At 40.9% G+C, this 26264-nt stretch overlaps 1 protein-coding gene across 1 annotated transcript; it reads left to right on the top strand.

Moving 5' to 3' along the window:
• Positions 1-11493: 11493 nt before the first annotated feature.
• On the top strand, positions 11494-25762 carry smarcb1a (SWI/SNF related BAF chromatin remodeling complex subunit B1a). Its single transcript, XM_034091884.1, has 9 exons — positions 11494-11621; positions 12532-12643; positions 13504-13633; positions 16612-16749; positions 18965-19092; positions 19208-19374; positions 19475-19665; positions 23868-23999; positions 25230-25762. The coding sequence occupies exons 1-9, from the start codon at positions 11538-11540 to the stop codon at positions 25267-25269; spliced, it is 1122 nt and encodes a 373-aa protein (XP_033947775.1). The 5' UTR covers positions 11494-11537; the 3' UTR covers positions 25270-25762.
• Positions 25763-26264: the final 502 nt, after the last annotated feature.

Genomic DNA, 26264 nt, shown 5'->3' with positions numbered 1-26264 from the left:
ACATAGTTACAGACATTTACAAGTGCCCATTGTATCAGCAAGCATTTCATTTAGCCTAGCTTTAAAAACATGCAGAGGAATGAGATTGCTCAGTTTCAATTCTTGCTGAAGATTGTTCCAAGCAAGTGGAGCTGCGCACATAAAAGCTGTCTTACCTAAGACAGTCCTTGCTCTTGGCACATCTAACAAGACTACATCATGTGACCTCAGACAATAGCTGCTTGCAACTCTCTGTGTTATCAGAGAGCAGATATAATACGGGAGTTTACCCAACAAAGCTTTATAGATAAATGTGTACCAATGACTGAGCCTCCGTACAGAGTGATGGTAAACCTGCCTTGGTATACAGTGTACAGTGATGTGTAAGCGCTTTACAATTTGTGACAAATCTCAGAGCACTGTGATACGCAGCATCCAATTTGCTCAGGTAATTGCCAGGTGCATTCACATAGACCAGATCCCCATAGTCCAGCACAGGTAAAAAGGTCACAGTGACTAGCCTTTTCCTGGCCTCAAGCGAGAAGCAGGACTTGTTTCTGAAAAAGAACCCTAGCCTAACCCTCAGTTTTTTAAGCAGGTTATTGACATGAAGTTTAAAAGAGAGACAATCATCAAGCCAGATATCAAGGTATTTGTAACAGGCAACAACTTCAAGTTTTGTTCCTTGCGTAGTTACAATATCTAAAACAGGCTCTGGTGTCTTTTTAGCTTTTGAAAAGAGCATTACCTTGGTTTTATCCACATTTAAAAGAAGCTTTAGTTCAGAGAGCTGAGTCTGAATAGTGTTAGGAGGACAATTATGGGTGTCAATATAGACTCGAATAGCCGTATAATACAATAAAATAAAGTTACACATCAATCAAATCACCAAAACATTTTTCCACCTCAGTAAAATTGCACACCTCTGCCCCACCCTGTCCTTCTCAGCCGCCGAAACACTTATGCCAGGGTTGCCAACTTTGGGTACCTGGCTGGAGTGAGATTTTGATATCATGGGTTTAATTACACATATGCGCACGAAATGACTGCTATCGTGTCAGCAGCGGGACCTTAGCATATATATATATATATAGGATATATATACAAATACACAATATTGGACACAAACTATAAAGGGCACAACGTTTCATTCACTAATGAAAGTCAAACACATGTTTGTTTATTGTGTGCCTGATAAGCAATTAATTGACTTATCGTACGATAAATAAAAATGTACTCAATAAATTGCCATTTACATGAGGATGTGACTAGCAGTATGAAATGATGTACTTGAATTATTATTATATATTATCATTATGTCAGGGGTCTAAAATGGTTATACAACGGTGCCGACAATATTATCGTTTATCGCAATAATTTACGGGAAAATATATCCAACTAAATTAATTATCGTGAGAGGCCTATACATGAAACACACACACAAACAAATCTACAGACTCACTCCAAACTGCCAAACATATTAATTAACACACTCTATTTTGGCCTAGTAGAACAATAAGCAGCAGACTTTTACTTTTTTATCATTTCTACTGGATCTTAGATCTACTCTTGCGCAATACGGGTCGGCAGTTGCGAGAGAGTATTTTTGTTGGGTAATCTATGGTGGGGCTAACCCTTGACAGTGAAATGCCATGCGTGAAGTTTAGATTATTTCCCTGTCTCAATCCAAATTGAACTGTATGAAATAAAAAGGCACATTTGTCTTGTAGTAAATAAAAAGGGCGACCTGGAGCCAATCCTGCAATTTCCCCACAGGTGAAAGAGTTGACATGCTGAAAGCCCAACCCCTGCAGGGGGGTCTGGGGGGATTCTCCCCCAGGTGATTTTTTGAAATACTAACATGAAATACACATTCTGGTACTCTCTTGAGAAGAAAAATAAATAAATCTATTACTACACGACATATTTAAAAAAACGAATGCCATTTTAGTTTTTTGTTACTTTGTTCTGAAAGCTGAACCTGCTGCTCCTCACAGAGAGAAGAGGGAAGAGGCTGTGTGAATGACTTTACATTGTGGATAAGGGTGGATAGGCCCCATTGTTCTGTGTGTTAAAATGAAAGACAGCCCACACACCTATCAATCATCAAACCGTGGGGTCTTATTTCATTACGTGTTGATTTCTATCAACACGTAATGTTGTATCAACGTAAAGAGATGTACTACAGCAAAAGTATTCTCCGTGGGGACTTCCTGCAACAACACCACGCCGTTATCTTGATTCTGATTGGCCAGAAGACATTATCAAAGATGTTCTATTGAGAAGATGATCACTAGCCTACCTGACAAAAGTTTTCAAAACCGTTTCTAGTCTTCGGTATTCTTGTTTTTTGGCGTGAGAATAGTTTGGGCAGCGTGAGAGCGTGAGATTGAGAGTGAAAGCGTGTGTCACACGCCAGATGCGTGAGAGTTGGCAACCCTGCTATGCTGTGTACTCATGTATGCCGACAGAACATGAGGCATGGGGTTAGGGGACGCGGGAGTCATGGGATCGGTCGACCGTGACCGTACATAAAGCTAAGATCAGAGGTTAATGCGAGAGATCTGCCATTTGCCATGTGAGACATAATGGGGGGAGATAATTTTATGGGAATTTGTGTGTCATTACATCTTATGTCAGTGAAATGGAAAGCTAATGTTTTGGAGCTGTTACAGGAGAAATATTGTGGAATTTTATATTATTATATTATATATTATATATATATTATTATATTATTTTGATATGTTATTCTGTGATGCTTTTTGAGCTTGTAGATCTGCTATTTTTGCTACAGTATATATGCAATGTGGCTCTCTAGAGAGAGTGTGTCCCTCTCCATCATCAAAGTTGTCCACCCCTGTAGTAGACAGTAAACTACAGTAAACTACTACAGTTGAACTACAGTAAAGATATTTGAATCACAAGATGGATCACCCAGTGTTAAAAACGGAGGCATTGACAGCAAGCTACAGTGGCTAACTAGTCCCATTCATTTCCTATGCACAGAGCATATAGCAGGCACATAATGATGACAGGGGCTGAACCATAACACAGTAACCATAATATGAAGGCATGGAGATGACTTATAAATTAGCTTACCTCTGAACCTTTCTATCAGCCCTGGAAGCTGCCACTCAATCAACTTTGAGGTCACAAAATCGTCCATCGATTGTTCGTATCAACCTGAAACATCAACACAAACAGAGTCCATTAAGAAAAAAACATACAATAACATGAAATAAGATTCAGTAGTCCAAACGTCTTTTCACTGTTCGGTTAGTCCTAACGTTAACGTTACCAAAGTTTTAGTCGGCGGTTAAACGGGTGCTGTGGAAAGCCTGGTGAGCTAGCTAGCTGAGGCCTGCTAGCATGCAGAGGCTAGCTGATTCATCACTGCGCTTTCCCCTACATAACACTCACTTGTGTGATATTGCATTAAAAGCCAAATTGACGAGATAACTAACGTTGTCCTCCTAGCTACAATACATGACACATTTCTCGAGTCATTTCGAGTAACAACAACATAGTGTGTTTGCTACATAGCTAGCCAGCTAACGTGTTAGCTTGCTACTTTGATGCAATGTAAACAACAGTGCTCCACGAACTTACATCTTAACAACAATATGATGCTTTATATAATAATATCAAGTCAACTACATGGTAAAACAATGTATATGTAATGTATGTAACAAACCTTGCTTTGTACTGAATCGAGTCTCCTCTCTTCACTTCAGTGGGACTGTCCGACCATCACTGTCGTGTTGGAGCGGGAGAGTAGTGGGAGGTGCTTGGTTTCGCGGGTTGTGCAATGCGCATGCACATGCCCGCACGTCAAACCAATGTGTTGGGTATTCCAAAACAAACCAACACAACTTCATAGAAATTGAAACCCAACAGCTAATAACTCCATACCCAACAGAAATAACCTAGCGAATTGGGTTCTCAGAATACCCATTTCCATCAAAATAACCCAATTAAATTAACCAACAGGCTCAATAGTGGTTGGGTTGACAAAACAACCCAACATTTTTAAGTGTGGACCCACCGTGACACGGGGGTCACATGAACTTTAAATGTTCTGGAAAGTTCCTTATACAGCTTTAGCCTTGTTTTTATCTCATGAAGTTCCTAAGTGACACACTGAACAGTCTGGTGGGTCCTGGTCCAGGACATTTGATTTTGTGTTCCCATGACAACATGTCCAAGATGACGAGCTACATTTGAAAAGCTTTTTTGTTGTTGCTAAAGGTAAAATTCAAGCCATTTAAGAATTAAAATGCTTACATAACCTGTCCTTTATTACATTTAACCTGTTGTGGAAACATGTGTTGATCAAATTGATATGAAACAAATTAGATAAATATCGCTGTGACACTGGTGTCACATCGGGAATTTAACCCTAAACTTTCACAGTAAACCCAAAGTGACATATTGGGGCAACAAAGTATTTAGTCAGCCACCAATTGTGCAAGTTCTCCCATTTAAAAAGATGAGAGAGGCCTGTAATTTTCATCTTAGGTACACTTCAACTATGAGAGACAGAATGGGGGTGTTACGACCCGTCCCCCTACCAAGTGGTAGTGGCTCGTGGGAAGACCCGCAACATAAAAACAACCACGCCAAACACAGAATTTAGTTATCGACGGGCGTTTATTTGTAGCACAGCCGTAACTCACATGCATGCCTATCGGCAGAAAGGAACCAAGTCTGGAGGACAGCGTAAAACAAACAAAAAGGAAGACGGGGCCTGGGCCAGCCACACCATGAGCCGTAGGACCCAGACTTCCCTCCTCTACCCAGAGGTCCAAACACAGCCTACTGGGAAGGAAACAAAGCCGCGAAAAACCTATACTAATATCCTCCAGAGTTCACACAAAAAATACAGCATAAATATATATATCCACACGAGGTGAGAGGAAAGCCACGGTCGTAATCCCTCGGTTTCAGGACGGGAAAAGAGACCTCTTCTCCTCCAGCTTCTCCCTTTTTAAGTCGTCCCCAGCTGAATGCAATTAGGACACCTGGGGAGGCGGAGCCAGGGGCGGATCAGGTGCACCTGCGCAGCAGAGAGACAGAGAAAAACACAGAGCACGTAACACCCCCACCATGAGTTAGTGATTTTTTTTTTTTTAAGCAAACAAAAAAAACAATCACAACAATCGACTTTAAGTCAACAGACGTGCTCAACAAAAAAAAAAAAAACACTCTGTTATAGTGGTTTAAAGCCAGAACCATAGCCAGTAAGCACTGGCTATGGCTATGGTTCCACCACCCTTTCGATGGTGGAACACACCCGCTGGTAGCGATCGAATCTCCCGGAGCGATACGACACAGATCGCTCCACCTCACGATCAGCTCCAGTACATCTGTCCCGCTGTGCGTCAGTCAAGTGTGCCAAATGAGACTAAACATTCACCAGAGTCTCTGCAGCGATCGGGGACTCCGAGGCGACAGGGGAGTCACTTCCGGCGCTGGACCGCGCCACCACACCGGCAGTGACAGGTTTACGAACAGCCCCGGGGCTTATCGTACCTGTTTTCCCACCCTCACGCCATAATGGCGGGTCCCTGATCGGACCGTCCAACTCCGTTGCCGTAAAACTGTCAGACAGATCACCATCACTAACGTCAACTCCACTCTTGGACTTTGCGCGGGTGACTGCAACCGTATTCACCCCCGGTTTAACGAGCACACTGCCACCGGCTAAATCATTCCCCAATATCAGATCTACTCCCTCGATAGGAAAACATGACCGAACGCCGACAATCACCGGCCCTGTAACTAGATCTGATTCCAGGTGAACATAATGCAAGGGTGAACCTACATATTGCATCCCAAACCCCTTCACAAGAACACCGGAATTCACAGCAGACTCCTCCGAGAGGGGCAACACACTACTCACGATAAAAGATTGTGATGCTGCTGTATTCCTCAAAATGGTAACCGGAACCCTGTTGTTCTTCCCAAGCGAAGACACCACTCCCTGCATAAGAAACGGAGCAAACACTTTGAGTTCTGATTCAGGAGCACTCGGTTGAGGAGTATTTACCAAGGCGACCGTCTTTACAGGCTTCTTCTCATCCCGCAATGCATAACAATTCGCCACAATATGACCTCTTTTCTTACAGAAATAACACACTGGGCTATCTCTGGGTCCCCAACTCACCTCCCTCGCATTTTCCTCCACAGCTCTTGACATGCTGCCCTGTAACTGCACGTTAGCGGAGCTTTCCCTGACCTTGCTGTCACAAAACCGGGCCTGCGCGCTATCCCTCCCACCGAAGACAGACTTGTGAGTGAGGACATACTCGTCAGCCAGAACCGCAGCATCAGACAGTTTCGCAGGTTTTTGCTCATTTATGTATGTGGCTACTCTGTCAGGCAAACAGTTTTTAAAGTCCTCCATGAGTATTAATGTTCTCATGTCCTCTAGAGATCTTACCCCTGTCGACGAGCACCACCGATCAAATAGTCCCTCTTTCTCACGAGTGAACTCCACATTGCCTGAGAATCCCTTTTTCTGCAACTGCGAAACCTCTGATGATACGCCTCTGGCACGAGCTCATAAACGCGCAGAATTGCTGCTTTCACCTGCCCATAATCCCGGCTGACCTCGTCAGACAATGCAGCATATACCTCCTGAGCCTTCCCCGTGAGAACGCACTGCAGCATCACAGTCCACACATCCCTAGGCCACTTCAAGGTTGTTGCAACCCGTTCGAAAAGAATAAAAAAAGTATCCACGTCCCTCTCATTGAACACTGGAATGAATCGGGTGTATTTACCCACATCAAACTCATGAGGATGTGCGGATCCCAACTGCTGAGTTTGGTGCGACACTGCCGATAACTCCAGCTCCTTCAAACGAAGCATTCGATTAGACTCCTCCTCCATTTTCCTGATTTTGAGATTGCAGTCGATCTCCTTCTCTCTTAGCTTGTTATCAATCTCCTTCCCTCTAATCATTAATTTACGTAACTCCAGCTGAAGCTGAAGCTGAAGCTCGCTCAATGTCGGAGCTACCTCGGTTTCCTCGTCTTTAGATAAATAGGTAGCGCCCGTTTCCTCCGGTAACACTCCCTTCTCTATAAGTGCCGCCAACAGCTGTTCCTTGATGATCTGCTTCTTGTGCTGTTTGCTAATTGCAACGTTAAATCTGCCTGCAATTAGCTCCAGCTGGGCTTTACTACAGGCGTCCAACTTCTCCCGAGTCGGACCACTAGCAAACCCCTCTAGCTCAAACTCCATAGCGCAAAAATCCAACCTAAACTCACTCCAAAGGAGAAAAAAAGCAAACAAAACTGAAACCAGCTAGGCTATCACTCTCGCCACCCTACACTGCACACACAAAGCAAAATATATATGCTGTCAAGGGCCGTTCTAGAAAGAACACCAGCACCTGCCCGAGACAGCCTTTGGACGAGCCCCCATATGTTACGACCCGTCCCCCTACCAAGTGGTAGTGGCTCGTGGGAAGACCCGCAACATAAAAACAACCACGCCAAACACAGAATTTAGTTATCGACGGGCGTTTATTTGTAGCACAGCCGTAACTCACATGCATGCCTACCGGCAGAAAGGAACCAAGTCTGGAGGACAGCGTAAAACAAACAAAAAGGAATACGGGGGCCTGGGCCAGCCACACCATGAGCCGTAGGACCCAGACTTCCCTCCTCTACCCAGAGGTCCAAACACAGCCTACTGGGAAGGAAACAAAGCCGCGAAAAACCTATACTAATATCCTCCAGAGTTCACACAAAAAAAATACAGCATAAATAAAAAAAAAAATATCCACACGAGGTGAGAGGAAAGCCACGGTCGTAATCCCTCCAGCTTCTCCCTTTTTAAGTCGTCCCCAGCTGAATGCAATTAGGACACCTGGGGAGGCGGAGCCAGGGGCGGATCAGGTGCACCTGCGCAGCAGAGAGACAGAGAAAAACACAGAGCACGTAACAGGAGGGAAAGAATCCAGGAAATCACATTGTAGGATTTTTAATGAATTAATTGGTAAATTCCTCGGTAAAATAAGTATTTGGTCACCTACAAACAAACAAGATTTCTGGCTCTCACAGACCTGTAACTTGTTCTTTAAGAGCCTCCTCTGTCCTCCACTCGTTAACTGTATTAATGGCACCTGTTTGAACTCGTTATCAGTATAAAAGACACCTGTCCACAACCTCAAACAGTCACACTCCAAACTCCACTATGGCCAAGACCAAAGAGCTGTCAAAGGACACCAGAAACACAATTGTAGACCTGCACCAGGCTGGGAAGACTGAATCTGCAATAGGTAAGCAGCTTGGTGTGAAGAAATCAACTGTGGGAGCAATTATTAGAAAATGGAAGACATACAAGACCACTGATAATCTCCCTCGATCTGGGGCTCCACGCAAGATCTCACCCCGTGGGGTCAAAATGATCACAAGAACGGTGAGCAAAAATCCCAGAACCACACGGGGGGACCTAGTCAATGACCTGCAGAGAGCTGGGACCAAAGTAACAAAGGCTACCATCAGTAACACACTACGCCGCGAGGGACTCAAATCCTGCAGTGCCAGACATGTCCCCCTGCTTAAGCCAGTACATGTCCAGGCCCGTCTGAAGTTTGCTAGAGAGCATTTAGATGATCCAGAAGAGGATTGGGAGAATGTCATATGGTCAGATGAAACCAAAATATAACTTTTTGGTAAAAACTCAACTAGACGTGTTTGGAGGAGAAAGAATGATGAGTTGCATCCAAAGAACACCATACCTACTGTGAAACATGGGGGTGGAAACATCATGCTTTGGGGCTGTTTTTCTGCAAAGGGACCAGGACGACTGATCCGTGTAAAGGAAAGAATGAATGGGGCCATGTATCGTGAGATTTTGAGTGACAACCGCCTTTCATCAGCAAGGGCATTGAAGATGAAACGTGGCTGGATCTTTCAGCATGACAATGATCCCAAACACACCGCCCGGGCAACGAAGGAGTGGCTTCATAAGAAGCATTTCAAGGTCCTGGAGTGGCCTAGCCAGTCTCCAGATCTCAACCCCATAAAAAATCTTTGGAGGGAGTTGAAAGTCTGTGTTGCCCAGCGACAGCCCCAAAACATCACTGCTCTAGAGGAGATCTGCATGGAGGAATGTGCCAAAATACCAGCAACAGTGTGTGAAAACCTTGTGAAGACTTACAGAAAACGTTTGACCTCTGTCATTGCCAACAAAGGGTATATAACAAAGTATTGAGATGAACTTTTGTTATTGACCAAATACTTATTTTCCACCATAATTTGCAAATAAATTCTTTCAAAATCAGACAATGTGATTTTCTGGAATTTTTTTTTATTCTCATTCTGTCTCTCATAGTTGAAGTGTACCTAGAATGAAAATTACAGGCCTCTAATCTTTTTAAGTGGGAGAACTTGCACAATTGGTGGCTGACTAAATACTTGTTTGCCCCACTGTATGCACAATTAGAAATATTATTATGATGTGCTCAGTTAATTTAGCTGATTCAATTATATTGAGTTATGTTCTTATTCTTCAATTCAAAGAATGTTCAAATTAATTTAAACCAAAAAAAAATCATCCTCATTAATTAAGTTATTAATGAGTTATTTTACCATTAAAGCCCAATGTGACATGTCACATTTCAGATATTTGACACTAGGGGGGGTTTCTTTAGTCTAAATTATGTTCCCCTTAATTTCCCCAAAAGTAGAAATGGGTCCATCATGATTGGTCTCAGATATTTACAAATCATGTCTTTGAAGTGTTTGGCTGAAATACCGGATCATTGTAGCATCCCATAAACCCCTCTGTTTCAGCCCTGTTTCAAAAGTGCTGTTTCTTTGTCTGTAGCTTTAAATGCTAATGAGCTGCTGCTGGCCACGCCCCTCTGTGAGATGATTACTTTAACCAGTTAAGACCAGAGGCATGACGCAACATCTTGCAAGAAACAGCGTCTGAGGGCTTCTTAACATTTAATAAACTATGAATGTGTCATGCACTTTGTTAAGTGTAAGTATTAATATGTCTGCATGTAACTGCACTATAACTCTTCCACAGTAAGAGGGCGCTATAGGCGTATGTAGCTGACATCAGGTATCAGGTATAAGGGATTGTTCCCTCCCCTTCTATCTCTCTCTCCAGCTCTCATGGAGAGCAGGTCAAGTGGTGCAATGCACATATGAAAATAAACCACGCCAGTTAAGGCTAAAGAAGACCTCGTCGTCATGACCAGTTTATTGCTATACATGTGACTCTGTCAACACACTTAACGGGAATAAACTCAGCTTTCAGACAATATTAACCATTTTTAGCTAAACGAAACAAAAAGGTAATAACAAAGGCTCTGAATTAGCCCTGAGCGAACACAGAACTCTTTTCTGAATGGAGATCGGATCGATCAGGACAAACCAACCTGTAGCTGCTCCGTCCAAACTCACAACAATGGTATAGCCTACAGACATAAATAAAGCAGTGACTGTATTCACCATGACATACAGTCTTTGGTTTGTTCATGTTTAACTTTTGTCCAGTTTCTGAACATATATGAGGAGCTGTGAGCTCTGTGTGCTAACAGCTAACGGCTGATGTTTCGGGACATGTTGCGCTGTCGGCTCTGTCCAATCACAAACAAGAAGTGTTCTCCAAAGGAATACCCTTTCTGTATAAGTTGAAATGCTGTGGTGTTTTGTGAAATGCTGTAGCGTTTTCTGAAATGCTGTATCGTTTTCTGAAATGCTGTTGTGTTTTGTGAAATGCTGTGGTGTTTCCTGAAATGCTGTGGTGTTTTCTGAAATGCTGTGGAGTTTCCTGAAATGCTGTTTTGAATTGCACTTCAGGGCCACCGTATATTATAATCCATAATGAAAATAATCATTATTTAGTCGTTAAAAAACAACAACAAAAGTAAACCCCTGATCTTACATTAATAATAGTTCAATGACATAATAACATTCACTGGGGACATGTTTCTAAACAAGTGTAACTTTCTTTTCATGATTATACGTACATTTCTTGTAGCCTACTGTCTTTACAAAAATTGTAATGCTACACTTTTTTGTGTAGTAGGCTACTTCTGAATGGTGGTACTACAACAGTACTTTTACTTAAAGGTAAGGTAGGGTAGGTAAGAAATAAGAATGGAGAAACCAGCTCGAGTGCGCTAGGATTTGAAAGTACGCAGCCGAAAAAAATCTGCCCCTTCCTTCAGACTTCCTTACAGAGCCCCTCCTCCAACACACACGAACGCGCACATGACCGGGCACGAGATACATTTGTGCACGAGATGGAAGGCTGACAGTCAGGTAAAATAATTGGAAATTGGTCGTGCTTTTTACAGCACTACGGCTTCCACAGATGCATTTTTTGTATGTATTTATTGTCAAAGCAGTTAATGTATTCATTGCTATCGGGATTTTAAGAGAATTCCATGGAATATAACAAAAAGTGTTTCTGAATACGTCATCCATCACTGTTGATTGTTGATAAACTAGTGCAACGTCACTTCTCAGCGACAGACCGTTCTCGCACATGCGCATTAGCATTGAGCTTTGTTATTTCATTTCACTATGGCGCTTAGCAAAACGTTTGGACAAAAACCTGTTAAATTTCAGCTCGAGGAGGATGGAGACTTTTATATGATCGGATCGGAGGTTATAATTCTACTTATTTATTCAACCATAGCCTCAATTATTTACTTATTTGTCAGAAAAGTGTTAAACCTGACAGCCGGTCCGTTAGCAGCTAGGTAGCAGCTAACGATGAAGGACGGCGCATCAACACTTATTCATTTATGTCATGTTTCTTGTTAATTTAGCTGAGAACAGCCATGAAGATAAAATACAGTAATTAATATGATGTTCTAACAGTACGAAGTCTTCTCCAGAGGTTCAACCTGGTTTATCTGGCTGAGCTATCCAACGTTATACAATCATGCTAAGCTGCTATGCTAGCTAGCTAAAGGTGTTTATCCAACAAAAGCTTGTATAGGACAGTCTAACAAACACCGCAATGGGGGTGTTGGACTCATTCTTTATTAATGTTATAATTTATTTATTATCATTACTATATGGTTGTTTGTTACGGTACTATGGTTCCTCTCATAGTGTACGTGTTAGCTGTAACGTTAGTTCTCTGACGTAAATACTGATCTTAATTCCAATACAGATTTATAGTAGTTGAATGTTTTGAACGGTTTTTTTTTTTTAAACCTCTTAGACTAGATTTAACATAATACAAATAAAATAAAAACTGAAAACATGGCTGTATTCATGAGAAAGTCATGATAGTTATCATTCGCCATAATTGTTTTGAATAATCAACTATTTGTTTGGAATAATGTAGTAATAAGAATAATGAATATGAAATATAAGAAAAAAACTGAAATCTGACTTGACATGGTTATCCCGTAGCTAAACTCCAAAATATATCATACATAGAGGAAAACACATACAAATGGGCAACCAGCAAACAAAAGGGTTGTAAGAATCCTCAAGATTCTTTGGTCGGTGGTCTGCCTTCGTGTTTCTTGATTCTGTTTTTTTTATGTGTTTGTGTGTTCAGGTGGGAAACTACCTCCGCATGTTCAGAGGCTCCCTGTATAAAAGATACCCGTCATTATGGAGAAAACTGGCATCGGTAGAAGAGAGGAAGAAGATAGTGGAGTCATCACACGGTCAGTAGAGTGCAGCCCTGAGACTATATTCACAATATATACTCCTAATATTTTGTGATTCATCTAATATTAAAACCCGTACCACTAAGAAATGTTGTACTACAGACTACTTATTTTTTAATAAATAGAACAAATTAGAAAATGTGTTTTGCATTCAAAAAAGGTCATAACCTATGGAATAGTCCATCCCAGTTTATTAAAGTCCAAGGTTATATCCTTAAATGTCTTGTTTTACAATTTCAAAACCCAAAGAAGTTTTCCTTACTAAAAGATTAATGGTTTGGGATTTTAAAATAATGTAATTGCCACTAACTGATTCGCTCTAATGTTTAAAAGTATTATTGACACTAAGAGGTATTGTTTAAATAAAAAAAAAAGGAATCTTGAGAAAATTAAAGGATTTGATTGCTTTTTTTTCTTTTCTTTTTTAAATGTGTCTCATTCTATTATTTAAGTTTTTATTTGTTTTTTTGTTGTGATTTACCTCAATTTGATGTAAAAACATGAGTTTGTGATCTGAGCATATCTGTAAATGAACTCAGTCAATAAGGAAAAAGGATTACAACAATGAGAACTATCTCCACAAATAGAAATTAAAAACAAAGAAACATCTTAAACTACAGAAAAACAAATTTTTCACACGTTTAAATATGTTTTGTTCATCTCTTTCTGAACAACATCCTTATACATTTATGTTTAAAAGGATAATAAAATGGCATTTATTTAGCTTTTGAGTTACACATCGCCTCATTTCATAATTAGGGTTAACAGAATTGTTCACAATAATGAGTCGAACATTACCAGGTTCAGCTGCTCTTGTTTCTGTCGTTGATTTGATCCGATCCGTTTCTGTCCTTCAGATCACGGCTACACTCAGCTGGCCACCAGTGTGACCCTGCTGAAGGCTTCCGAGGTGGAGGAGATCCTGGAAGGAAACGATGAGAAGTACAAAGCTATCTCCATCAGCACTGAGCCCCCCGCCTACCTCAGGTACCCCCGCCATCTGAGAACACAAATAGATATGGGAATGCCTCTCTATTTAGATGCTTGCCTCACAATCAAAAGGTTCCCTATGTTTCCATTTTGCTTTTCAAGAAAAATAGTACCATAGTTCTTTTTGTGAGTTGCAGGCTTAACTTACTCAAGGAACTTCATCTGTGCCGTGGACAAATAAGACTGGTTATGACTTATTATTACCTTTTACTTTTGGTACTCTTTGTAGGTTTTTGGTGCTAATGCAAGACTTAAACAGTTTTTATACACTGTGGTATTATTACTCCTTCTAGGGTTACATTTAGATATACTTTATTGATCTCAGTTTGGACAATTATTGTCATAGCAGCATGTAGACAAGCATTGCACATGAATTTCAAATGAAATAAAATACAAAATAAACTTTAAAAGCAAATGTATGTCTATATAAACAGGACAAAATAAACAAAACAAAACAGAACATATGTACATCTCAACAGTGAAATATGTATACCTAGAGCAGTGTTTCTCAAACTTTTTCATACCAAGGACCACTTAACCAATAAAAAACACTCGTGGACCACCTAACTCCACAAATATCCAAAAACACATAGTTTTTCTAGAACAGATTACAAATCGCCTGAAAATGGTACAAACAAGTGACAACATGTTTGACGAAGGTGTTGTGCTGGGCTATATCATGCTCGCTCCATTGCTGAGATATTCCCGCGAGAGTGCGGAAAACTCAAATGTATTTATTTATTTCAAATGTGAAATTTTACCAATATACTCACAGGCCACCAGTGGTCCGCGGACCACACTTTGAGAAGCACTGACCTAGAGTATCTTATTTTTTCCTTTTTTAATGAATGATTATTGATTAATTTGTCAACTGACAGGTTGACAAGTACATTTAAGGTACTTATCCATGACTTTTGTACATTTTCGTGCCACTTCCTACCTATACACCAGATTTGAGCGAAAAATATTTTTGCTCTGCTACATTTATTTGATACCTATAGTTAGTTTACTTAACAGGTTAGGATATTGCACACCGAAAAATGTTACGTTTTTAAAATATAATGTTTTGTTAGAAATAAAACGATGACCCTCTACAGTATGTACAGGTACAGCTTAATCAATGTATTAACTGGTTGTTTGAAATACATATTGATGATCACAATAATGATGATGATGATGAAGAGAAATTGGACAAATAAGGCCAATCCACCCTGAACCAACAATCATAAATGTGTTATAGAATGCATATAAAGGTACAAAACTGATTAAAGGAGAGGGGCAGTAACTGACAACTAGTAGGGGGTTGTTGTTTTGGGGGACAGGGATCTTGAGAGTGTAGTAGGAAACAATGGCTGCTGAAGAGAATAAAACAACTGGAAACAAATCCCAAGAGCATCCGTTTTTCAACACGATATGAAAATGATTACTCAACATCTGAAATCTAAAATTGAGAACGGAAGAAGAATTAAACGGGCAGCTTGTATCAAGAGGTCAGTCTGCACATTTTTGATGCGACCTATTTGGAAATTAGAGATAAGTACTTTGACGTCGAATGTCTTTTAGCTGATGCTTTTTGAGTTTATGAAAGCGCCCTGATTAATGCGGCATTCATAAAAGCATACTTGTAATAATTAATGATGTTTCAGTTTGCATAATTATCTTCATGGTGATTTGGAAGAACATATTGGCTGTGTTAATAGAAAGAAAGAAAAAAGCACGTTTTCAAACATGTAGTAGTAGGTCCACAGTAAATGGGGGTTTAACATGTGGTTATGTATTTATTTATTATAAGATAAGATTCACCTTTATTGATCCCTGTAGGGAAATGTGGGTGTCATAGCAGCAACAGAATAAGACATAGTACACATGCGATAATAAGAAAAACAAAAACAAAACAAGTTAAAATAGGAATGAACATGTAGTAATAGTATGAATCAAAATTAAGAAAAATCACATGAGTTAAACTCTGAAGGTGAATGTTCATATATATATAGGGATGCACGATATTGGTTTTTTGAAACCGATACCGATAACTTCCTGCTTCTCAAGACCGATACCGATAATAATATAATATATATATATATATTAAATGTACCTGTAGTTTTTGCACACCTGGTGGTAAAAAAAAGACTAGTAGTGAGCAAAATTAAGTTAGAGATCGTTTTAGCCCTGGGGTCGTCTCTGGCAAACTTCTTGCCTTTTTCAAAAGCCTCGTCGATAGGTAAAAGCCCCGGTGCCTTTGCAGCTGGCTTTGGATTCGCCGCTAGTTTAGCAGCGCAGGCGTCTTCGTACGCTTTTAACACACCATCGTAGCGATGGCGATGTTTCAGGTGACTAATCGGGTTGGAAGTATTATAGCTCGTTGCCTTTTTCCCTCCTAGTGGAACTTCTGCATTGCATTTGTTAATACAAATAGCAAGCGAACTATCTAACTCTGAAACTTTGAAATAGTCCCATACTACCGACGACATGTTTGTTTACTGTCCTGGCTTCACGGCCGCACACCATTTACGTCACAGCCAGGCATGAGTTAGGGAGCGCTGGATTTGTGAAAAACTCCCCTCTTCCTAAACCACTAATACCACAGTACTGGCAAAACGGGAGGAGCCGAGTGAAAAACAAGCGCCCCTCATCCCAATCCACCCACACCGCAGTATTCTTTCTTTTTTTTTACCCAAAAAATATATTGTATATTATCGGGGCTATTAATACTTTTATCGGGTTTATCGGGATGACGTCATAATTCCTAATATCGGACCGATAATTATCGTGCACCATTAATATATATATATATATACAGATTTATATAAAGGTTAAAAATATATACATGTAAATTATTATTATTATGATTTGGTATGTTACCCTTAAACCAGTGAGATAATAACTGCTGCATGTTGTCATTGAACTAATTGGACATTTGAAAAAAGCCCATCTCATCTTGTCTGGTTCCCACATGTGTTTGGTTCTGTCCCCAGGGAGCAGAAGGGAAAGAGGAACAGTCAGTGGGTCCCCACACTGCCCAACAGCTCCCACCACCTGGACGCAGTGCCCTGCTCCACCACCATCAACCGCAGCCGGAGTGGCCGCGACAAGAAAAGGACCTTCCCCCTGTGGTGAGCAGCCTGCGCCCCCCACTGCTGTGTTTAGTCACGCAGAAACGTGGATCACGTGCACCATAAGGTTTAAATCAGGGCTGTCAGTCGATTAAAATATTTAATCGCGATTAATCGCATGATGTCCATAGTTAATCGCAAATTAATCGCAAATGTTTTATCTGTCCTAAATGTACCTAAGAGGAATATTTTTCAAGTTTTTAATACTCTTATCGACATATGAGTGGACAAATATGCTTTATGCAAATGTTTGTTTATTATCACTTGAACAATGACAAATATTCTCCTGAATATTTTCAATACAACAACCTGGAACCTCTCTCTCTCTCTCTCTCTCTCTCTTACACTCTCTCCCAACCCTGTCTACTTCTCTGCACTGAGCCAGTTGCTCAAACAGACAAGCCTGTTAACAGTTATCGGCAAAATGCCGCTCCTCTGTCTTCATAACAGTCAAAGCATGAGACTGAAGTTCCCACTGTGGGTAAAAATAATGCGCTGTGACACGTTGGATGCGATCCGAATTATCTCACACTGTCCCTCGTCCTCCACAATGTTAATTGTCCTGCAAGCTGTAGCCACCCATTTAGCTATCGCTTGCTGCTCGTAGACGCCGTGTCCAGGCTTCCAACCGGCAAACTTTAAAGCGTGGTCTGCCGCAAGCGAGCGGCAGGAGCGGGCCTGTCAGCATCAGCTGTGTGCTTGGCTTGCTGTTTAAAACACCTTTTTTTTTATCCATATCTCTCACTAGAATCTCCCACCATCCAACTAACAACAACAACAACAACGTCAAGCCTTTGGGCTCTGAAACTACGGGGCGGGCCGAGGACACCTACACATGCGTTAATCGCACGTTAAAATAATTAGTGGCGCTAAAAAAAAAATGCATTATTAGCGTGTTAACTTGACAGCCCTAGTTTAAATATATTGCAATATATGTATATACTAATACAGTGTTTCCACAGATTTGAAATATACTTGGGGGTGGTGGTAGTGGGGGGGGGGGTTGAGGTGACGTGCAACATTAACCTTTATGTTGGTCGCTTGTTAGCAGACCCTTCACGCGATGGCAGAGCGAACAGGTACAGGCAGGGCCCATAGTGATATCCCTATAGTTTAATTCTACTACCCACACATAAACATATGGCCGTGGGTTAAGATTTATTTTACATTTTGGAGTTAAATGCATCAATCTGGTGCACTTTGAGGGGAAAATAAAGAGACTAGATCTACGGGAACACCTATATGAAACAGAACTGTATACATTTCAATAATCATAAAATCAGGGTCATAACCAATAACATATCCAATATGAAAAAACACTGACACCCTCAAATGGAAATATGTGTTTACATATATGGTGACCAAACCGTTTGAGACCCACTGAGAACTTAGACTAAGTTAACTATCTAAACACTCAGAGTCCTTTACCTCGCCTGAGCTGAGGTTATCCCGAGCTTGAGTGACACACAGAGACCAATCAAGGGCTTTGATTTATTATCTGTATGACAGTGGCCATGTCGGCAGGCCACATCATGTAGATAGCCTGTCACCCTGTGTGAGGCAGGCCACTTAACAGATGGCCAGTCCGGGACTGGGTACAGGAGGCATAGAGCGAGGGATCATTGTCCACAAGTTAATCGATCGCAGATGGCGTCTTGGTCACGGACGAATATTTTTTTTAAATTAATTATTAAAAATAAAACTAAATGGGTCGCGAAATATACTTGGGCGGCCGTTAATATACCTGGGCGGCCCGCCCAAGTATAGTCTATGTGTGGGAAACCCTGACTAATAATAATAAAGCATTATTTATATAGCACTTTTCATACAGCACATGCAGCTCAAAGTGCACAGTGATGTGTGCCAACAAAATGGCACACATCACAAGTTAAAAATAAACAACAAGAAATTCCCCTCAGATTAGATACATACATGCAGCAAAATACAACAATTAAACAGGTTAAGAGACACAAGGAGGTCAAAGGTATGATAATAAAATAAAATACAATAAAATAAATAATGATTTCTCTCCGAGAGATAAGACCCAAGACAACTGAATCGATGCAACAATATAAAACTCCATAAAACAAATTGAACATATAGGTACAACAGAAATACAAATAAAAAGATAATAGTAATACAAATGTAATATATAGGAATTAGATCTAGTTTCTGTTGCAGTTGGTGAGTTTTTTTGTTTTTTCTTCTTGCCCAGCTTTGACGACCACGATCCAGCAGTGATCCACGAGAACGCCACTCAGTCTGAAGTCCTGGTTCCCATCCGCCTGGACATGGAGATCGAGGGACAGAAACTCAGAGACGCTTTCACCTGGAACATGAACGGTAATGCCCCAACATCGCCTTTTCTCTCAGCTCAGCAAAATAGGGTATCAAAGCAAAAAAAGATAGGAGCCAATATAAGTTTTGACACCTTTCTTTGCCTTTTTGACATTCCCAGAAAAGCTGATGACGCCCGAGATGTTCGCTGAGATCCTCTGCGACGACCTGGACCTCAACCCGCTGGCCTTCGTCCCCGCCATCGCCTCCGCCATCCGACAGCAGATCGAGTCGTATCCCACAGACAGCATCCTGGAGGAGCAGTCGGACCAGAGGGTGATCATCAAGGTGACGCTCTACACTGCCTGGAGCTCATGAAGAATCTATCAAATGTTTTCATAGCAAACGATACTTGAAGCCCATTCTGAGAAATGTTTTTGGTTTTCAGTTGAACATCCATGTGGGGAACATCTCCCTGGTGGACCAGTTTGAGTGGGACATGTCCGAGAGGGAGAACTCTCCGGAGAAATTCGCCCTGAAGCTGTGCTCCGAGCTGGGCCTGGGCGGAGAGTTTGTCACCACCATCGCCTACAGCATCCGCGGTCAGCTAAGCTGGCACCAGAGGACGTACGCCTTCAGGTACTGTCCCCCAAATGCAGAGCGGGAGGTGTGGTGGAAAGCATGTGAGCTCAGTGTCCTATCTCTCAAACATCATGAGTACATTTTGAGCTTTAACTGGTAAAAGAAATACAAGTAGTAGTTTGTTGTCAGGTTTGACACATGCTTTCTACGGTGGCCAACAAGTACAAACGTGCTAAAACTGCTTAAAACACTTCCATTACGGGATACGCGCTGCAGTTTCTAAATCAGGGGTCTCCAACCTTTTTTAGGATGAGAGCTACTTTCAAAAAATTAAACAAGTCGGGGGCTACTTTTACTCCTCTTTTTTTGTTTTTTGCAATGTATACTGTATATTTAGCACATTTTAACATTATGATATGCTTATCTTTAACCTTTGTGTGCTGTTTGGGTCTGTGGGACCCGTTTTCAGCGTTTACTAAAAGAAAATGTATGCAATTAAATTATTTTAACCTGCTTTATTTGGGGGTGGACCTCACATCCTCTAGGGGGGTCCGGGGGCATGCACCCCCGGGAAGATGTATTTAATGCAGTGAAATGCATCAATCTGGTGCACTTTGAGAGAAAAATGAATGTATGGATACAGCTCTCAACACTCAGATGAAAGGGAGCTGTATACTTTTCAATAATCCAAACATCTTTAGAATATGATCACAACCAATAACAAATCATTTAAACTATTCTATTCTTATCTTACCTAGTTAGCATTCTTTCTTTTTATTTATGCATATTTTAATAATCACTAGGGATGTAACGATATATCGAATATCGCGATATCGCGGTAAATAAATGTCACAATACCGTCGTGAGACTGACAAAATCTACCGCGATTAATTTTTTTTTTTAACTAATCTTTTTTTTAAACCTTTATCAATCAATCAATCAATCAATCAATCAATCAATCAATCAATCAATCAATGTTTATTTATATAGCCCAATATAAAAAATGTTACATTTGTCTCAGTGGACTTCACAGTTTGTACAGAATATCAGTATGACAATACGACACCCTCTGTCCTTAGACCCTCACATCGTACAAGGAAAAACTTCTGGAGAAAACCCACAGTTTAAATGTATTCAAACCAGATCCCTCTTTTTCAAGGGAGACCTGTCCAACATGGCAGCAAGTAGGTTACAACATGAACATAAAACAACAGATAACACAAAAGGACATCGTATTTACAGGGCTACCTGTACATACCTAGAGACATTGACAAGTACCAACAGTATATTTATATCTCGCCCTGTCAATAAGCCTCACCTTCTTGGCAAAAACTGTATTGTTTTTGAAGTGGTGGAGAGACAATGCACAGTTTGACCCACTGCTGTTACCTATGGCCAAAGCAAAAAAAAAGAAGAAGAAAATTCACTTTTTTTCCCCTTTATTTTTCAATATCGCGATAAATATAGTACCGTAGACTTTTTATCGCGATATTATCGTACCGTGAGTTTTTGGTATCGTTACATCCCTAATAATCACACGTTTTTTGTTTGTTCTGTCCTACAGTACACATTGGAATGATTTCTTACTTTCTTTTTTACAACTAGGCTATACTAAATAGATAAAGGTGTGCTCTCACTAGGTCTCTCTCGACATGTCCCCAGTCTTAATTACGCCACGCGTATGTGTGCGTCAAGTAGGGGTGTTGAAAATAATCGTTTCTACGATGCATTGCGATGCGGACGTGGACGATTCGGTCTCGATGCAGTGACGGAAGATAATCGGTTATAGAGTAGTAACGTTGCTTCCTGATTTTCCGGCCGCGGCTTTACCATAACGTTTTTTCTGTCACTTTAATATCAAATCGGTCGGTGACGCAGAGATCAGGGAACAGACGTGACAGCGGCACAGCAACACGGAGCAGTCTGCTTTATCCACCAACACAAGAACACCAGTCCAGAACCGACAGCAGAAGGACCCGCTCTGAATCACTCCGTGTCGCTGCGGCTCAGAGACACAGACAGGGATTTATGTTTTTCAAAAATAATCGCGTTACAAACATGTCAGGTTTTTGGTGGATTTAATTAAGTCTTGGATTGCAAAGTATGAATGTCCTCTAGCAATTTTCAGACGATACGTGTGTAAAGTTTGTGAAGGCAGGAGGAAAAAAGCTTCCGCGATCACCGTCTCTTCCGTTCCTCCAAACCCCGCCCCCTCCCTGAAAATAATGAGTGACAGGCTGATAGTGACCCGATAGAAACTTTATTATTCACTTAATCACTGAGATATAATGAAGCTAATTTAATCTCATACATTCATGGGATTCATGTAAGAGTAAGTGTGCACCCACGTGCAGTATTTTTGTTTGTATAATACTCCTGTTGTCTGCTGTGTTCAGACTCGAGTCCTGTGTGTGATGCCACATTCAGGACATTCAGTGTCCTTTTTTAACAGAAGACCGTGGCTAGAAGCTGCAGCTAGACTGCAGAAGCATTAGCTTTTTGTTTTTGAGGATGGAACAACTTCACACACAGATATAGGGAGGCTAGACCTATACAATTCATTTATTTTGGTTTATAAATTAATGTCAAGACATTTATGTTATTGATTTCTGAAGCACTTTGTAAATAATAAAAAGAGAGTTCATATGTATTTACTGCATGTATGCATTGATGGAAAATAAGCCATGTGCAGTAATATAGAAAATTGAGGATGCAACGCATTGGTATGAATCGTGATGCACCGTGATGCACCGGGATATCGAACCGAATCGAATCGTTGACAGGATAATCGTAATCGAATCGTGAGACCAGTGAAGATGCACAGCCCTAGCGTCAAGTGCAATAAATATGCAAGTTGCAACACACAGAGTAAAACTCTGCCCCTCATGTGCTATGGCTGGCATGACTAGGCTGTGTTCAATGGGGCTGATGTGTTGTGTAGATTCTGCCAGAAGGAAAATCACGGTCACACTCCCTATGAAGCGGTGAGGTGCCGCTCCACATTGCTTTTCTTCCCGACTGCAATGCTGGTCCCGCAAATCAAGCAAGAACGTCATTGGTCGATATTCATTGTGGGGGGAGGAGGGGTGTTAGATAGATATAGTGTTGTAGTAAGTAGATAGAGTTTGCTATGATTGAGGTTTGGTTATGCATAGAGTAGATTCTTTTAATAACATTTCCTTTTTTTTTTTGGTGTATTTTTACATTTTGGATTTGCTTGGCGAGCTACTTATTGGCTTCACCAACTTGACAACACATGCTCAGCGTTTACCCTAATGAAACGAGGCAAATACTAAACACTGCAAATAATGTAAATATATTTGTACTTAATTCTAAAGTGCACAACATGTTTTATTTCCATCATTACGTCAATCTCCTTGTGAGGTTATTGAAATCTTGATTATAGCTGTAACGTTGATAATAAGAAACCTGAAGAATTAGATATTTTAACATTCAAGAATACAAACCAATATTAACATAATGTAATAGTGTATTGTAATGTTTTGAAGGGGCACTTTGATCACACATTGATACATTATTGATCATTTTGAAATATTACATTTTCTCATTTTGAAAACTTGCAGAAATAAGCGCTTTGGAAAAGTCTGGCCTGTTGACATCTCTGTTGTTGTGTATGTCGTTGCCATGGCTGCTATTTACTGCTCTCATGGATATTTTCTGGGTGAATCGTAGCCGACAGTCTGTCTGCGAGTTCCTCACCTCCCCGGGATGTGAAGTAATACAATATTTCTAAACCCAGACTGATCTCCGGTGTGGAAGAAATATTCAATTTCTCTGCTTATTTCATGACAACGATGGGTGATTGGTTATGCAATCAATCAAACAGAGATGTTCATATATTCATCAGCATGCGTGAAGTTAAATCCATTATTTCATTTGCTTCTCACGATTGTTTCTTTGGAGTTGTGCTGTTTCCTAAAATATCTTGTTTTCTTTCAAAACAGGATGTGTTTTTCCCCGTCTTTCCTCACGCTGCTCATCAAAACTATGCTAAATGTTTTAGTAACTTGTCATAATATTACGCTATTGTTACCGTTGCTTGGAACGTGCGTGCTTCAAGATTTGCGTAAACGGGGGGAAGTGACTCCCTGTTATGGATTGATTGGAAAACATCCCATCTGAGTCACTCGAAAGGAAACCCACATCTGAGCCTCCAGCTGCAGCCGAGGGAACACGTCCACTGAGTCCGCAGTGAAGTACATCCATAGTGACCATTGTTTTTGGTTGGTGTTTTGCAGTGAGAACCCCCTCCCCACAGTGGAGATAGCCATCAGAAACACAGGTGATGCCGACCAGTGGTGCCCCCTGCTGGAGACCCTGACAGACGCAGAGATGGAGAAGAAGATCAGAGATCAGGACAGAAACACCAGGTGAGTGAGGCTGAGGCTTTAATGCACCTCCATGATGGAGCAGTCAGCTGTTTGTTATAAATAAAAACTAGAACAAAATGGAAATCAGAGGTGTATATATTATAACCCAACTGATCTATTTAAGATCAAAACAGTTTCTTGTCAATTGCATCATCCATTACTTGTCTAATCGTTGCAGCTTAATTCACTATTCTACTTTTGTAGTGCCAAATGACATAGGTCAGTCCTGACTTAGTAAGGGACCCGTAAACAAAAGGTAATTGATTAGTTTAACAGAGACAGTGCACATTAATCCAAATTAATCAGATATGATGAACACGATCATCTTTTAGGTCATTTTTGAAAAGTAAAATGTCAAACATTTGTTGTGAACTGAATAGTGCTTAAAACGTAATCGATTGAGTAACTTCATGAAGAGTAGACCAGATGTTGATATATTGGATAATTGTTTAATTATAAAAATGTTGTAAGTTGATGGTTCCAGCCTCTTTTTTTGAAAATCATTTTTTACAATTTCCAGGCATTTTAAAGATGAAGCGATTCATTGGATTCAAAAGGTGTCCGGCCCATTTGTTGCTGCTGTATATTGTTTTTTGTGGTATATTTCAGAAATAAGATCTGTTGCAAACACATGTTTATTAAACTTAAACATTTTGTTCAGCGGGATAATCTCCACATAGAAACGCCACTTTAATAATAAGTTAAGTATAAATGCATTCGACAAAAGTAACAACATAACGCTTGGCTTTATACAAACTTCATCTAAGCTCAAGGCGGCTAATGCTCAGCATGATAATGTTTAGTTCTCTCATATAGCCACTTGTTAGCAACCGCCATTTGAAGACACGTAAACACTTCTGACATTCACCAGTGAGTTGTTATTGACATATATTTGTCATTGAACCAATTATTATACAAATCTTATAAGCTCTTATTTGCACCTTATTTCGGGAATCTAACCGAAAACCCAATCAAAATACTTTGATCCAGGGGACCGTCATCTCTAAAATGCTTACTCATTTCCACGCTTTAGGACTCATCCCTGCACCGACCCGTTTGGAAGACGTTACCCTTCAGCATTCATCCATCGGACCCATTAAATAGATGGAATGATCAAATAACATTGATTATCATCACGTCAAACGAATAGTATTTGGACCTCTAGTAAGAAGCGTGAGATTTGTAATAGTCTGCGGTTGCTGACACCGTTTCCCTTCCTTCTCTCCACAGGCGAATGAGGCGACTGGCGAACATGGCGCCTGCGTGGTAGGGTGACGGCGCCCCCTGCGTGGTAGGGTGACGGCGCCCCCTGCGTGGTAGGGTGACGGCGCCCCCTGCGTGGTAGGGTGACGGCGCCTGCATGGTAGGGTGACGGCGCCCCCTGCAGGAGCTCGTCTTCACTGAGGTTTGGTTCTGTCACGGTACAAACATCAGCACCAGAGACGTCCCTCCATCGCGCGCTGGATGTCTTTTCTGCTCCACCGGATTCTCAGTCAGACATTCACATTTTTTATTTTCATTATTGATGTTATTACTTTGTTCTTTTTGGCAAAGCCCCCGGTAGAAAACCCCGTCGTGTTCCCCTCAGACCCCCGGTGTTGAGAGGCTGCTCTCTCACTTTGACCACTGACTCTCTTTACCTGACCAGAGGGAGAAAAAAAACCACAGCCAGTCTCAGATAATATATTGTTATGTTGTATTTGTTGTCTTTTTGTACATTTTAATAATTCTTACAAAATAAATAAAAAAGTGAAAGAGCTTAATTTGACGTCTTGTTATATTGTGCATCAGAAGCCCTAAAATCCCTGTGTTCCCTCCAGAGGGAGTTCCCCCCCCCCCCCCTTGCCTGCAATGCCTCCTTTATAGTCCTTGGTTTACTTCCATAACATAGTGACGTCACTATGTAACACTCTCGCCCCTATTGGCTTGCGCTCCAACACATTGTACGTGATTTGCTAAGGGACGGGACATCTCTAACCGGTTGACCAATCACCACAGAGCCAGCCAGCTAACCAATCAGAGCAGACTGGGCTCTGGTTTCAGACAGAGGGTGAAAAGAGGTGCAGCAGCACAGGCAGTATGAGAACATTAAAGAGCTTTATGAACATTAAAGCAAGGCACTAAATATGAAAGTGAAAATGGGCGTAATAGGGCCCCTTAAAAAGTAAATGAATAAAGAATTTCTGCATTACTATGGGAATATGATATTATTGTTTTATTAAATATGCATGGCACCTTAGTGTCATTTCTTTCATCTTGAGAGCT

The sequence above is a fragment of the Pseudochaenichthys georgianus genome, chromosome 9 (genome assembly GCF_902827115.2).
Source record: "Pseudochaenichthys georgianus chromosome 9, fPseGeo1.2, whole genome shotgun sequence".
NCBI lineage: Eukaryota > Metazoa > Chordata > Actinopteri > Perciformes > Channichthyidae > Pseudochaenichthys > Pseudochaenichthys georgianus.
Note: the sequence above shows the minus strand (reverse complement) of the source record. Positions and strands in the feature narration are given on the sequence as shown.

What these genes read in the sequence shown, in the direction of transcription:
- smarcb1a (XM_034091884.1), top strand. Translation starts at nt 11,538, where the DNA reads ATGGCGCTTAGCAAAACGTTTGGACAAAAACCTGTTAAATTTCAGCTC. An exon ending in TTTATATGATCGGATCGGAG is followed by an intron (nt 11,622 to 12,531) that starts GTTATAATTCTA and finishes TTGTGTGTTCAG; the next exon opens with GTGGGAAACTACCTCCGCAT. An exon ending in ACCAGAGGGTGATCATCAAG is followed by an intron (nt 19,375 to 19,474) that starts GTGACGCTCTAC and finishes TTTGGTTTTCAG; the next exon opens with TTGAACATCCATGTGGGGAA.